Source organism: Thermobia domestica, chromosome 2 (genome assembly GCF_964235325.1).
Source record: "Thermobia domestica chromosome 2, izTheDome1.hap1.1, whole genome shotgun sequence".
Lineage (NCBI taxonomy): Eukaryota > Metazoa > Arthropoda > Insecta > Zygentoma > Lepismatidae > Thermobia > Thermobia domestica.
In genome coordinates, this window is record NC_137455.1 from 155912143 (window position 1) to 155928258 (window position 16116).

At 35.9% G+C, this 16116-nt stretch overlaps 1 protein-coding gene across 1 annotated transcript; it reads left to right on the forward strand.

Moving 5' to 3' along the window:
• Window positions 1-5619: 5619 nt before the first annotated feature.
• On the forward strand, window positions 5620-6177 carry LOC145679222 (52 kDa repressor of the inhibitor of the protein kinase-like). Its single transcript, XM_081749810.1, has one exon. It carries the CDS (start codon window positions 5620-5622, stop codon window positions 6175-6177), a length of 558 nt encoding a protein of 185 aa, XP_081605936.1.
• The last annotated feature ends 9939 nt before the right edge of the window (window positions 6178-16116 follow it).

The following is a 16116-nucleotide window of genomic DNA, read 5'->3' on the forward strand; positions in this document are numbered from 1 at the left end:
TAGTCGTGTAAAAGTTGTTAATTACAATGATACAACAGGGTACGAATTTTAATCCATTCGAGAACTCTGTTCGAGTTCCGCATCGTTCCGAGAAAACCAATATATATATTTCTCTTTAGAGCAATATAAATTGGATTAATTCGTTCCTGTGACACACGAACTCCAATTTTCAAAATGATTCTCACATTAAATATAGTGAATGGTATAGTAAAAATATTAAGAAATAGAAATAATGCTTGAATAAAAGTAAACTTCCCTGGGACTACGGGAACATATAGCTCGTTATATATATATATATATATATATATAATACAATATAACAGGACGAAAGACAAAATTAGCAGATAAAATTACACAGGGTGCTTTCACTACAGCTTCAGAAACGGGTGGAAGGACAAATAGTATGAGTGGCCCTTGTGCTGCAAAAATATATGTACTCGTACAAATACACACACGAGCAACATGTTACACGTTCGTTTCGATTCCAAAGCAGCGTTCGTACTTCGGGGCAAAATTTGCTCGAGTTTTTCGTTCGTACGTGTAACATGTTGCTCGTGTGTGTATTTGTACGAGTACATATATTTTTGGGTTGAAGAGAAGGGTTGAATCTCGGGGGTTATACTGTATTAGCTAAGTTTAGTAAATTAATTGGGTTTAATTCCATATATTGAGGTTGTAGGAAAAAAAATAAATTACAAAATAAGTTTTTGATCATACAAAGTTTTAAAATTTCCTTTCTCCATTCATAGTAGGTAAATGAACAAAAGTTCCTATAGGAATTATGGCAGTCTAATAATAAGAACTTAACATATGAGTAAGACAATTACCGCAAAACACTTGCAATTAAATCCTAATGTGTCAATAAGATTTCGGAAAATACTGCAGTATGTTCAAGCATTTTCGAAACCTTGAAAATAATATTTCCAACCTAGGTAAGGACTACGTGGATGTTCGAAGTCATGGTATAAATAATATTGTAATCTCGAATTATTATAAAATGTTGACTGCGTGCATCCTTGTTACTATTCTGTGCGGCTCACTACTGCTAGAATACAATCAACATATATATTCTGCCACATAACAATATATTTTACGTTTTTGTACATAAAGAAGTAAATAATTTATTCCAGTAGAACATAAAGTATCAATTATCAAGGTTATCTCTTTTTCTCCTATATTCTCATTCCACTGTTTTTCTTCATATTCATTTATTTGACTATTTATCCGTCTCCTTTAGTTCGAAGTAATTAATGTAGGCATAAATAAAACTGGAAGTTTTTTTTATCTTCTTTCTGTTCTCTTCGTTACTTCAGGATATAAAAAATCTACCGAGGAATTTGAATACCGGAAAAATAACTGTTTTAAGATCGGAACTGAATTTGTAAAAAAAAAAAATATTCTTTCATTTTCATTTTGAGTTTAACGTCCCTTTTCAGCAGCGAGGCTATATGAGACGTGGACCTACTGATTAACGTGGAATCCGAACCACATGAGCTCCCGCCCGGAATCGAAGCCGGGTCTCCCGCGCCACAGGCGCGTACGCTAACCGCTTAGCCACGGAGGAGCTCAAAAAAATGTATAAAAGTAACAAAGAAAGTTCTGTCGCTCTTTGTGGAGGTCTGTGTTCAATTGTCCTCAGACTGTGAGTTGAATGCAAATGGAGATAAGACGAAGGCTACTTGTTGGTGTGGGTATAACTAACATATTACCTGGTTGAGGCCATTCAATTACACCGTGAGCTTGCGTTCGGACAGAGTGAACATGGGACCTCCACAGAGCGTCATAAGGGCGTGTATGCTCTACGAGTACAAATGGGGATCAAACGCCGCTGCAGCGCTGCGGAACACATGCCAGATCTTTGATAGGGGTTAACAATTTTAAGGATGATCACGAAACACTCGAAAACACATCACGTGTCGGAAGACCAACACAAAATAAAGATCTTCAGGCAAATAGCGTGCCAGACAAGTGAGGAACTGGGACTACAATTCAGTGCGAGTGGAGAAACCGTTCTGTGGCACTTCTGTGAACTTGGGAAGCACTACAAGTTGGATCGATGATCCCACATGATTTGATCAGAAGACAAAGCGAGCAGACACCTGTGTTTCTTTGCTATCACGTTTGAGGAAGAGACCAGATCTGGACAGGGTGTTCACATGTGATGAGAATTGGGTCTTGTACGATGCTCCAAGGCGCCGTCATCATTGGTTAACATCCCTTTAACCGCCTCCAAAACAGCCGAAACCAGCACTGCACCAGAAGAAGGTTATTCTGTGTGTTTGGTGGACTGCTCGCAGCATCGTGCATCGGGAACTGTCACCAGCTGGTCAGAGATTCAATGCAAGTATCTACTCTCAACAGTTGAGCCGTGTTCAAGAAAAACTCAAAACTCTGGAGCCAGCACTTTTGAATCGCAAAGGAGTCATTCTGTTACAGGACAAACCTAAACCCCACTTGGATAGGATGACCGGGGAGACCATTCCACTCCTTAGATGGAAAACATTTTTGCATCCGCCATACTTCCCGGATATTTCACCGTTCGATTATTATCTGTTATATTCCTTGGACAATCGCCTTAGAGGACGCAAGTTCAAGCCCCTACTAGAGGTGAAAAACGCACTTCATACCGTCTTCGCTTCACGGCCCACTAAGTTCTACCGCGATGGAATCTATGGCCTTGGCAGATGGCAGAACGATGGCAGAAGGTCATTGATGCTGATGGCGACTATTTTTGATCTTCCAGGTACGTCTTAGGTGTCATATCGATGATCGAAGGTTTTGGGTGAAAAAGCGACAGAAGTTGCTTGGTTATCTTTATAAAGAAAAAAAACATTCAGAAGGCTTCGTCTTAGTTATATTTAAATATCCCACTCCTTTCCTTCTAAATTGGAGTTTAATTGTACGCTATGCTCTTCTTAAGCTGAATTCTGTGCAGAAGCATCTACATTTACGGAATTAATTGGCTTATTCCCCTAATGAACACCTTGATGAGATGGTAACAATGTATAATGTTGCCATTGAGACGAAAAATTTTCACTCCTACGACTCGAAAATGAGCGGAAAATCGGGACTAGAAATATTTTTATATATATATAAAAATGGTGACGAAACGAGAAACGTGACATTCGAGACGAGAATCGGGAAAAGACGAAAAATTTCTCGAATTTCGTGGGGAATAGTAGTTCATCTAACTCTTACTTCCTTATCAAGTACTGTTTTAGTGATACATGATTCACAGTACAAAATTTATAAATTGATAAAGTTATTCTATGAACACAATGAGGAGCACCATTTAAAGGTACACAAGTCAATACACAATATACTTCAACAATAAGTATAGTTTAAATGTTGTTATATCTCACTCTTCTTGTACTTCTGCTGAAGCGGAAGGAGTCTGATTGTTTCTAGATGGAATTAAGAAATATTTGGAACATAAAGTTTGTACATAATTTTATAAAACAAGAACAATTTCGAGACGAGATTAGAAAAGTCTTTGGAGAGTCGAAACGAGACAAAGCTATAAAATTTAACTTCTCTCAGTTTGGTTTCCTTAGAATAGGAGCAACAATATGTGAAGGAACACACAGCTGGAAGTGATCGGTCTAAGATTAGGCAAGAATGGCACTAGGGGTTAATGCTAATTTTTACTATAGAAAATCCAGAGAGGAGACAGTATAAAGGTTTCTATATCACGCACAACATTTTCTGTACTAAAATATGTACAGGTTTCTTGCTTAGCCAGGACCAACCTGCATAGCCGCAATTATACGGAATTATATTATGCACGTGTTCCGTTGTCACGTGTAGAATATAGAAAATCACCCTTATCTGCTTCGATGATAGGGCAGTAAACACTATTCCTTGATTTAATCTCTCTCTCTTTTGTGTGTGTGTGTGTGTGTGTGATGCACTTGTAACATCAGTAGATTAGGTTTACTGCCCTATTCTGTCTTCCCAGGAGAGCAAGGACAAGCACGCAAAACGGAACATCTTTAAAAATAAAGGGGAAACATGAGTTCGCTGGCTTGGGGCTGGCTCGCTCCTTTTTTGTTGAAACAAGGAAAAGACGGTATTTATTGCATCCCTCTCTCCTCCCCCTTGCCCGTATTTAAAAGCAAGTCTCATAAAGCTATGACCTGCTACTTGTGACCAATAATGACTACACGCTAATCCATATTTCAAGGTTGGGTAAATGACCTGCCTACCAAACTTCCTTTGTATGGAATGTTATTTTCGGCTGATAAAGAAGGGATGCTAATAAAATGCACCATCTGTTGCCAGTTAGGCATTGTAAATTTCTATTTGTAGTAGCTAGTCAATGTTTCAAGTAAAAGTGGTCAAGTTAATTCAGTTGAGTTCTTAACTGTTGGAAACTCCTTGTTGACATTTGTTTCCAATTTATTTTAATTTGAGCGTGTAATTAAATTAATAATAGTAGCCTTTCTTCTGCTCCGCCAATGGACAGGATAAGGAAAAAACAAACAATGATTGATATATTCTTAAAAAAAACTACCTTTTCTAAAGATACTTCTTCTGCAGTAAGTTTTGGTGCAAAAGTGGAGTTAAGTGATAGTGGAGAAATGGAGTTATCAAATGACAGCGAAGTGAGTGTATTTTCCTCCAAATGTCCCAAATTTGATTCCACATTTTCTGACAGTCTTTTAAGTGGCGTGATCAGTTATGATCTCAAAGATATTGGAAATTATGTTGTTTTAAATTCCCAGGCATGTTTGTCGGACACTGACAGGTATGATCTCCTAGTATCTCCATGACAGCCTAGCAAAACGTATAATTTTAAACAAAATGTTGTGGCTGGAAAACGTGTTTTTCTATACAAATAGTTTAGTCAGTTCTCTTGGCTTTCATACTCTAGAACAGTGTTTCTCAAAGTGTGGGTCGCGACCCATTGATGAGTAGCGAGAAGTTTTCATTTTAATTATAAAAAATTTATCTTGATGCAGAAACATATATTGTAAAGTAAGTACCATTCAGAAAATGAAAATTGGAAGCGTTTGTTAATGAGGTGAAGTGTAAGTGGTTAATCAGAGCCTTGCCCTGTTGTACAGTCAGTAGATATGCTGGGTTAGGAGAAAAGAGAATTGATAAGTCAAAATTTCTCACGGAGTAGAGCACTGTTACCTCTGTTACTGAGTGTTTCCTCTGTTTTACCTTTCTATGAAAAAAAACTAGAAATATGAATTACGGAATATAATTGGTTTGAAATAAACCACAATTACGTAGAACGACAATATGTATTTGAATAAAAGTAGGTGTGTCACAGAATACAATTTAATATTTAATATGGGCCGCGGTTACAACAAGTTTGAGAACCACTGCTCTAGAAAGGTACAAGAAGGGCTATGTAGGTAGTGTGCTTTATTTCAGCCACCTATAAAAAGGGGATTTCAGGGGTCTTTTATTGTAACTCCATTCCAAAAGTACAATGACTTTTTTGCCTGTGCTCATTCACACGAAAAGTCTGCTTGGCACATCGCATCCACAGAACGTGTTCAAGCTTTTACAAACGTTATGACTAACAAAACTTTACCTCTTGAACAGAAAGTAAACGAACTAGCTCAGAAACAAGTTCAGGAGAACAGGTAAAAGCTACCATCTATTATGGAGTCAATTGTATTTTGTGCAACACAGGACTTATCTTTGAGAGGGAAGGATTTCATTTCCGGTAATTTCTACGATCTTCTCCAATTTTGGGTGGATTCTGGCTATGGTTTATTAAAACAGCACTTTGAAACTGCCGCTGGAAACGCGAAGTATGTGTCAGTACGTATTCAGAATGAACTTATGTCAATTGCCGGTAATGTTTTACTCCGAAATTATAAAAAACTAAGATTGTCTTCCAAGTACTACAGCGTGCTGGCAGACGAGACAGCCGATATTGCGGGTATAGAACAATTATCGATAGGAATTCGATTTTATGACCTCAGTGAAAATAAGGTACGCGAAGGCTTCATCGCGTTAGATGAGTTCAATGCCTATCACATGGCTAAGACAATTCTAAAGGTTTTAAAGGACACCGGTTTATCTGAATGTGAACTCGTTGGAGAAGGCTTTGATGGCTGTTCTACCATGGCACGGTGTAGTAATGGAGTGCAAAGTAGACCCCAATTATTAGGGGAAAACGTCCAAAAGCATTCTTTACCACTGGGCATCACATAAGCTAAATCTTGCTAACAAATTGTGTTCCGTTTCCGACATACGTAACACCGTCGACACTGTTAAAGAAATCATTACTTTCTTTCGTGAAAGCCCATTGAGAAGGGAACTTATTCCTAGCATCCCACTCCTTTCAGATACTAGATGGACTTCTAAATACAATAGCATGAGAACATTTTGTTAACACTTCGTTCAAATAATGCTTGCATTAGAAGACATCTATAAATTCTCCTTTTTCACATATAAGAAGCAATGTTTATCGCCTTTTCTGTACAGGATATAGTGGCAGTTTCATAGTTTTTTGGTAAGTATCAGTAATTATTCTCCCTATCTTGAGCCAGTGGCCAAATTTTACAAGGAGTCTAATTGAACTTAATGGCAGCAAAGTCTCATATGAATGAGTTCATTAGTATATATAGAAATCACAGAGTAAACACAGAAGGAACTTTTCAATCGATTTTCCAAAAGTGCAATAGTGTAGCGAAAGAACTTGATATTCACTTAACAGTTCCAAGAACGTCGTCTCGACAAGTTCATCGTGCTAATCCCCCTGCTACTTGCACAGAAGAATTTTATCGCAGAGCAATTTTTGTCCCATACATCGATTCTCCTTTACAGTCACTAAATAACAGATTTTCTGAGAATAATAGTCCAGGTTTCTCTCCGTTTGCATTACATCCATTTTCTCTCCGTTTGCATTACATCCATCCGAGATGAGAAATCTTTCTAAGTCTCAGTTCTTGTAGAAGATGGAAGAAGTAAGCCGAACGTACAAGCTAGAAAATTTGATTTCTCAAGCAGAATGCTGCTTTGATTTGTGGAGACATAGAAATCAGGATTCTGCCAATTTAGAAAAACTCACTCTTTTCAACTTAATGGACCAATCTACATTTTACCCATCAATAAAAGAGGCAATTCAAATTTCTATTACATTTTATTCTATTCTATTACACTTTCTGTTACAAGTTGTACCGTTGAAAGAAGTTTTAGTAAAGGGTGCGGCAGAAATAGTTAGACGATGTAAAATGAACATAGAAAACGTAACCCGATTGATAACGTACTCATTGATGTTTTGTTTTGTAAAGTGGTTCAAAGCATTGTGTATGATGTAGCTTTGTTCGACTGTTCGGTGCGCATGCACAGTATTGGAAGAATTGCATAAGCCTTCCGCCAGTAGCCTTGGAGTGTTGGTCGGACGAACATCGCGCTTTCGCAGTGGAGTGTTTAAAGAACAAACACTCTGTAACAATTACGCAGCGTAAGTTTCGGAGTCATTTTAACATTGGCAGAAATGGACAAGTACCGACACGTCAAACTATTCTTAATTGGGTGGAAAAGTTCGAGCTTCGGCTTCTGCAAGATCAAAGAAATCCCAAGGTCGTCGACGTTCAGTGAGAACACCAGGCAACATAGAGAAGGTTCGAGAAGCATTAATGAGAAGTTCAAGGCGTTCAGCTCGTCGGCATGCTGTCACTTGACATTTCAGGTAGGAGTGTGCAGCGAATATTACACCAGGACCTACATACACTTCAATCCATTCAAAATTCATATGATTGGACCATACTTTTTCAACGACGAGGATGGTAACACTGTAACTGTCACATGTGCTCGATATGTGGACGTGCTCGAAAACTTTTTACTCCCAGAACTGCGACGGCGTCGCCTTATACAGATGTGGTTCCAACAAGACGGGGCCACGTCATACACAGCAATTGCATCGATCACCATTCTTGGGAGGATGTTTCCAGGACGGGTTATCTCTCGTCGCGGCAATGTTCCTTGGCCTGCACGGTCGTCCGACCTACCGACATGTGACTTGTTTCTATGGGGTTACTTGAAGCAACAAGTGTATGCATCAAAACCTGCAACATTACAGGATTTGCGTGAATCCATTCAACATGCAATCCACCAAACCCCGCTGGACATGGTTCAACGAGCTTTGAGTGCTGTGAGGCGATGTGCAGAGATCTGTTTGAATAACCATGGTGCACACCTCACCGACATAATTTTCAAGACGTAGTTACCATATGTAATGCTTTTGTATGTACATTCTGGACATGTAAAACTTTTGTTCATAAAAGGTCATTAAAATATTTAATTTGCAAAAAAAAAAAAAAAAAAAAAACAACAACAACAACAACTATATCTGCCGCACCCTATACATTAAGGCGGGTTAAAACTTGGTTAAGATCTACTATGTCTGAAGAACGATTACAGGATTATGCATGATGAGTTTCCATCGAGAAACTGTACAAAAGAACAAAACAGAATTTATATCTGCTGTGTTGGATACCTTCGAAAAAGAGCCAAGACGTGCACAATTTTTGTTCAAAAAGTAACGCACATAAAGTATTGATTGGTTATTATTCTTGTGCTATGTGAATCTTGTTTTAATATTTATTGGAGTAATTTAGATGAAGCAAATTTAGTTATTTTTATTAACCACTTGACATTGAAAAGAGCCATTATCAAACAAACTTCCCAGATATGCAAAATTTCTGCAGTAGTAGTACTTCATTAACTATGATTTGTATAATGAATAATAAAGGATACAATTTCGTACTTCAAATCAAACTCAGTAAACAATTTAGTTGTGTGAGTGAAATCTGAAATGGTTTTAGTTACCAGAAATATGAGGACGTTGACAGACTGATAGTGATCTTTATTGTGATAATCCTGAATGTGGTCTCACCTGCTATTGGTAAGTAATACAACTTTTTTCTTTTAAATTTTCTGTTCAGCGTTGATAAGTTCATGTTGTTCTTATATGAATAAAACGTATTTCAATTTGACTCGAAGTGCATATGTCATATTGACTTGTTAAATAACAAGATAAAGAAAGAAATATTTTAAAAGAGGACTCTGGGAAAGGGTATGCTACAAAAATTTTGAAGTAGTCTGTACAATCATGGTGTACAATGTATATAGATTAATTTTATGTAATACATTTTTTCATCTAATTTCATTTTGTATTTGTTGTCTTTCGTAGTTTTAGAATAATAATAGTATTATCAAAATAAATAATATTTTCATCTTTTGTAGTAATAGAAAAGGAAAAATGCTACTAAGAGGGAAACAGGGGTGTCATTTTAGATCATTTAAGATTTGGCTTGGAGAGAGGGAAGGAGCGCACCGACATAAGATTTTCACGGGTTTTACTAGTATATTAGTAAACAGTTGAGTAAAGTATATTGTTTCCGAAACTCAGGGAGGGGAAATAGCCCTCTGCCCCCTAAACGACGCCCCTGAAAGAGAAATGAAATCAATATAGTTCTGGTCACAGATGAAGAATGGTTCAGCATTTTTACACCCGTCCACTTCATACCAATACATACCGAAAAAACCTACTGGTGATTCGGTCATAAGTGGAATTCCGCAAATTTTTGTCACCATATATTATTATACCAGTCAATTATAATTTACAAGGTTCTATCCCTCGTTTTGGCTCTAAATAAAAAGAGATTAGAAAAAATGAGGATGTGTATACATATGTGTGTGTGTGTGTGTGTGTGTGTTTCAAGTGGGAGTAATACGCAGGATCAAGCATATTAAGGAAGTTATTATCCTCGATTCCCGCCCGAACACGATCCTCCTCAAAAAAAAAAAAAAAAAAAAAAAAAAAAAAAAAAAAAAACCAAGCGATGTTATCAGGACGGACAGATGAGGTATTCGCGGAATTTAATTTTGGCGACGCTACGCAATATATAGTACGTGCTCACTTTCTCTCCCTTCCTCCCGACGGTCTAGCTCTGTCAAGGGTTGGGAGTCAACTAATGAACGGTAAACCTTTCCTAAATCGAGAAAGAGAGAGAGAGAGAGAGGAAAGACTGAGTCTGAATAGAAAATAGTAGTGAGAGAGTTATTCCACAAGCGAGACCACTGGAAGCCGTATAACTCCACCTAGGAAAGCAAATATTTTCCCCTTTTTTTAAATTGCTATCAAAGGAGTTCATAACATGCGTAACAAACCCATTGAAAATAAACACGTACGTATTGAGTTCACTACGGGAAGAGGGCAAAAAGAGCTTAGTGAAAGTCTCTCAGAACAAAGGTAATATTTTTGAAGTCATTATATGGTTTTTGGTAATTCAATATTATATGATCTAAGCAAATATATACTTTGAACTTTGTATCTTTTTCGTACTGTTAACGAGGATGTATTTTATTGTGAAGTATAAAATTACCTCTAAAATATTTTATTGTAGAAAGAAAGTATTGTAAAAGATAGTTAAAGAGAACTTTGGTAACATAAAGAGTGGATTCCCCTTACAACGTATTATCAAAAATGAAATTTTAAAAAATCTGTTATTTCCTAATTCCGCCAATAAATAACGCTCAATAACTAATTGTGAATTTTAATATGTACTTCAAATAAAAATAAGAGAATATTAGAAGAGTATCTAAATATCTTCTCATAATTAACCTCTTGCGTACCAGTGATATCAGTGCAGGCGTCATGAAAATGCATCTTTTATTAAGGGTCGTAATAATTCTAAAGATGCTGAAATTTGTTAGTAGATGCAGGTCAAGACCTATTTCTACTATTTCTTCTTAGGTAACAGCACCTTACTGACAGAAAAGACAAAAAAAAAAAAAAAAAAAAAAAAAAGAAAGAAAGAAAGAAAGAAAAGAAAAGTGTTGTCTCACGTCAGTAAGAATGTCTAAGGGCCTAAGGGAGCATTCAATACACCTGTGTTTGTTTTAACGATAAACAATGAGTAGCTTCAAGATTTAGTTATAGATCGGAAAAGGAAAATATTTGTCTTTGATCTCCGGTCAGTGTTGCCAACCTAAAGCAGTATAAAATCCCTCTAGAACATTAGAATTTTCCTTTTTCAGTCCAAATGTTCCACAATGCAAATACTTTTTAAAAAACGGTAATATCAATGCTCTGCTCACACGTGCACGATAACTATGCCCTCTATAACGGTCTAGACAGTCTGTTAACATTAAATGAAACCGATATTACAGCACGCACATAGGAAAACGACACCTGAAACGCAAAGGGGTTAAAATATATTATTAATACTAATGTAGTGTTCTCAAATGTATTTTGTTCTCTCAGAACTATTTAAAATACTTGAATCATTCTTCTAAATTTAAAATTGAGTTAAAATGCCCAACAATAGTGTTATGTAGTACCCAGTTTAAAATATCTCGTAGATTATCAAGAAATGCCAGAATATTATAAGTGTTTAACGAGACAAAAATATCTGAAGATTGAAATGCAGAATAATTGATAGATCTCATCAAGCTAAACAACATTATACGATTGATTGTAAAGCTTCATGTGCCTTTTTCGAGAAAGTAAAGAAAAATATTATTTTTGTAAATTTAAAAATTGTTATACGGTAACAATGTCCTTCATAGAGATGAAACTGAAGCTGAAGTATACTTGCATCAAACTTTTTATTATGACACATTAAGAAGATGCCAGTGCAAAGAAGAAAAGTGACTTTGCTAATTTATCAACATGGCTCTTTTTCACCAGAGTTGTGTCTAATTTTGACAGGTGCTACTATGACGGGTGCTACTTCAACTTCATCGAACTTTGTAGTAAAGTGTTAAAATGGTAGTAGATAAATCTACTATCTGACATGATGAGTCATTCTACTGATACACCATTGGTTTTGTTTTGTGCACAGATTCCAAACAAGTACTATTACAAAAAAAATATTTCTTATTAAAGAACATCACTGCTATAGGGATAAATAAGTGTGCCTTAAATTATTTGTAACTGCTTATGCATAATGAACCTTTACAACGCCTTAGAGGAATACAATGAAAGTAGAACAACAGATGGCAGTACGTGTAATCATCTAAATATTAGAAAGTCCGTACATTCAAAAATCTATTTTCCTAAAAATTACAGGAAATATAATGCATTGTTCGTTACTGTTAGTATAAATGTCAAATGTGCTGCGAAAGCTATATTTTTAAGAAATTATGAAAAGACTAATACAAATTCTCATATCAGTTACTAGACTTTTATTATATTCTTAGAAGAGCAAGTGCACGAATAAATCGAGACTCCAAGAAGAAGAAGAAGAAGAAGAAGAAGAAGGAATATTTAAGAATATTACAAAGTAGCCCAAAACAGCTGTTCTTACAACCAATCACAATATGCCATTGAAATCAAGAAGAAACCTGAGATCATTACATTGAAATCAAGAAGAAGCCTGAGGGCCAAGCCCTGCACCTATAGCAACATCAAATACCTATGAGGTCCTTTGAAAAGAAACGGATGACACAGAAAACAGTTCCAGTCCAAACTTCAACTTCAGACGGATGAGAAAATGAATGATATGAAGACTAACTCAGACGTGATCAAAACTTGGAAATAGATATATGATTGCCCTCCTACCAATTGCTATGAATTGCAGCATATAATAACTAAATATTGCAGCAAATTAGTTAATTTACTATTCAAGAAAGGATGCACAAAAATTAAGTGCGAGCTTCAGGAAGATGACAAAGTCGTGCAAACATTTGTTCTCACCATCAACTACAATATGCCACCAAAATCAAGAATAAAACAGACCATCAAGGCAGTTATTCACCACATTCCAAATGATACCAGGATTGAAGGCATCACAGCAGCTCAAGGAGAAGAATTACCCAATATTCTCCGTTTCACAAATGCTAACCCGAATCGTAAAGGCGGGAAAGGAATGTCCCAATCATCACTATTAGGTTCAAGGAGATCCTACAAGCTACCAGAATCTTCAAAAAGACTTATTTCTACACACGAAAGTTGACATGGAGCCACTACAAAAGAAATATTAGTTGCAATGCTTCAAATGCCAAAGATTTGTGCATTCGCAAGGAACTTGTCAAGCTCTGCCTTGTTGCGTTAAGTGCGGTGGCTCTCATGGGATGTACCATGTGAAAAGAAGACCAGAGATACACCAACGAAACGTGTCAGCTGTAAAGGCCTTCATCCGGCTAATTATTTCGGATGTTCGCGAATACAACTAATTCTACAAGAAAAAAAAAAAAAACACCAGCAAGCACAATCTCACATTCAGCACCTCTTCAAGACATCACTGCTATATCAACCTCAAGGCCTGGGCCTAAAATATTACGCACTATCGCAGCTTCAACACCTAAGACATCCCTTGATGATAATTCATGCTCTGAAGACATCATCTAAACTATAATAAAAACTTGTTTAACTTCTAAAAGATTTATACCTTACCAATATAGTACACACCCTCAGCAAATTCACCATCCTTATGGATATTTCTTCTCAGAACTACTGCCATGAAGTAAAGATAACTTTTCGGCAACTGATTGTTGTGAGGCATTTTCCTTGTTTTATTTCTCTTGCTATGTATTTTTGTATTTTGTAATTTTGTATTGTAAACATCCAAAATTATTTTTTAAAAAATCCTGTTACTCATCTCCCAATAAAAACTTCAAATAAGTGAATTATCATGGCCCAAGAGAAGGCGTTACCTTATGCGGCCCGTCCGTCTTCAAATGGGAATGAAATTGCACTTATAAAAACACAAATAAATTACAGTACCTATCTGATACACTGGATTTTGAAATGGCTATGATATCTTTGCTAACTCTTTTTTCTTAGCAAAAGAAAGGTTTTCTGATCGCTGACGAATAATACAGTTATAAGTATTAGCGCCTTTCACATTTACTGACCGATTACCGTCAATTCTGACTGCCAACCGATTATCCTAAAATTTACAGTATTCGTTATAAAGTTGTGATAATAAGACATAAACAAAACATAAATACCGCTTATAGACGGTATAAGATTACCGTCTATAACAATCAATTTTACAATAATACCGTAAATTTGAGAGTAATCTGTTGGCAGCCAGAATTGACGGTAATCTTACAGTAAAAGTGACCTATAATTTTTTATCACCTTCAGTGTGAGATATTACTAACAACACATGTTGTGTATATATATAGAAAGGTCACAATAGCGCTGTTCCTATGTCGGCGCTCCTTCATTCAGTCACCTAGTTCTGTAACACTACCACAGTAAAATTTTCACACAGCTTCAACATCTTCTCTCTCTCTCTCTCTCTCTCTCTCTCTATATATATATATATATATATATATATATATATATATATATATATATATATACAGTAGATTTCGAAAACTCCGCCTAATGTGGACTGAAGGGTGGTCGGGTTTGTGAAAGTGCCGTGTTACCGGAAATGGAGTTAAGAAGCAATAAGTACAAGTGTTCCCTCATAAAATACAGTACTGTACTTGTATGTATTGGTTGCTAGCGAATACAACAGAAAATAAAATGCCTAATTAACTTTAAACAAAGGAAATATACGTACTTTATGAATGATTATTTACTATACATGAAAATGAAAATTAATAAATACACACTGTACAGCAATTTACCTGATAAGAAAGACTCAGAAAAATACCCGGCAATGATCTTGAAAGATTTTCGCGCGTTTCTTTTTTTTCTGCCAGGGTGTGGCTGAGTTATTCGGACTGCCAGGTTATCAAGTGCCGAGTTTTCGGGACTCCACTGTATATACTGCTGAGTGACAGATAATATCTATGTTTTTTCTTCTTCTTCTAACGACGATACATATATTCGTAACAGTGACACGATAATCCTAATAGTTATGTATACTCATGTCCAAAATGATTGTCGCATATCTATAATTGTCTTCTTGTAAGGATATAATTTGATAATGATTTTGCAGAGTACTTTTAATAGTGATACTATGTATATAATCGAGAAATGTATATTTGTGGAAAATTTCATAGGAAAAGAATTATAAATGCGAAAATTAGAATGACTAAAACAAAATGTTGCTAAATGGACTAGAAAGATTTATTTTCGTCTAATTGTTCTTATTTTCTGCACGTTTGTCATAAAATTTGCCACATACATGTCTTTGCCGATTATATACCTATAAACATCATAAGAAATGCCGGGCGAATTCGTTATCAAATTATATTCCTACAACAACATATTTATAGACATGCGACAATAATTTTGGACATCTGTGTACATACTAAAAATTGTAACATATAAAATGTTACAGAAATACAATATGAGAAATTAATAGACTTTCCCTTTAACGTTTCACAATTGTACTTTGCACAAGTTTAATTGTGCTTTGCACAATGTCTTATTAGGAGAATGTCACTTTCAATACTTTTCGATCGAGTAATTATTATTTTTTTTTTCAATTCTTTGGAATAAACAAATTGAGCCGTATCCGTGAGAGTTATTTGAGTTAACGCAACTTAAAAATACCTTTACAAAAGCAAATATTTATTTGAAGCTACTAACAAAATAATTTAAGTTAGTAACTAAGAAAAGATGTCGATATAGTCTAAATTTGGAATACCAGTTTACTTATGTATCTATACAATAGTTTCTCAGCTAGCAAAATTAGGGCGACAATTCTCTCTTTTTACCGAACAGATTATCTTTTGATGTTTCAGTGCCGACGATTTCTTTACGAATTATTTTTAGTAAGTTACAAATAATTTTACAGACACAAGTGAAATTCTATACACGCATCCCACAAGTTGATGCACCAGTTGCTTTGAATTAAAAATTAAATGAAATCTTTAATTTTTACGTTCCACGATTACACCGGCTAGGCTAAAGGAGACAATGATGATGAGAAATGAAGTGAATTGTGGAATGATGAAAGTGGGAGGAAGCAGGAGAAGCCCAAGCACACGGTGTTTGTCCGCCACAAAGTTCAATCGCGCGATTTGGGATAGAACCAAGGATACCATGCACCAGAGGTGAACGCTCTACCACTGAGCCACAGAGGCCCTTACTTCGAAAGGATTCATCCTACTTTAAATCCAGTTTACTTAGATTCAAAAACACGGATGAATCTTCACACTATTAGAAGCTACAATCCAATATGCCAGGTTGTACGGCGATAGATGGACATAATAATACATGCTACATCTTAT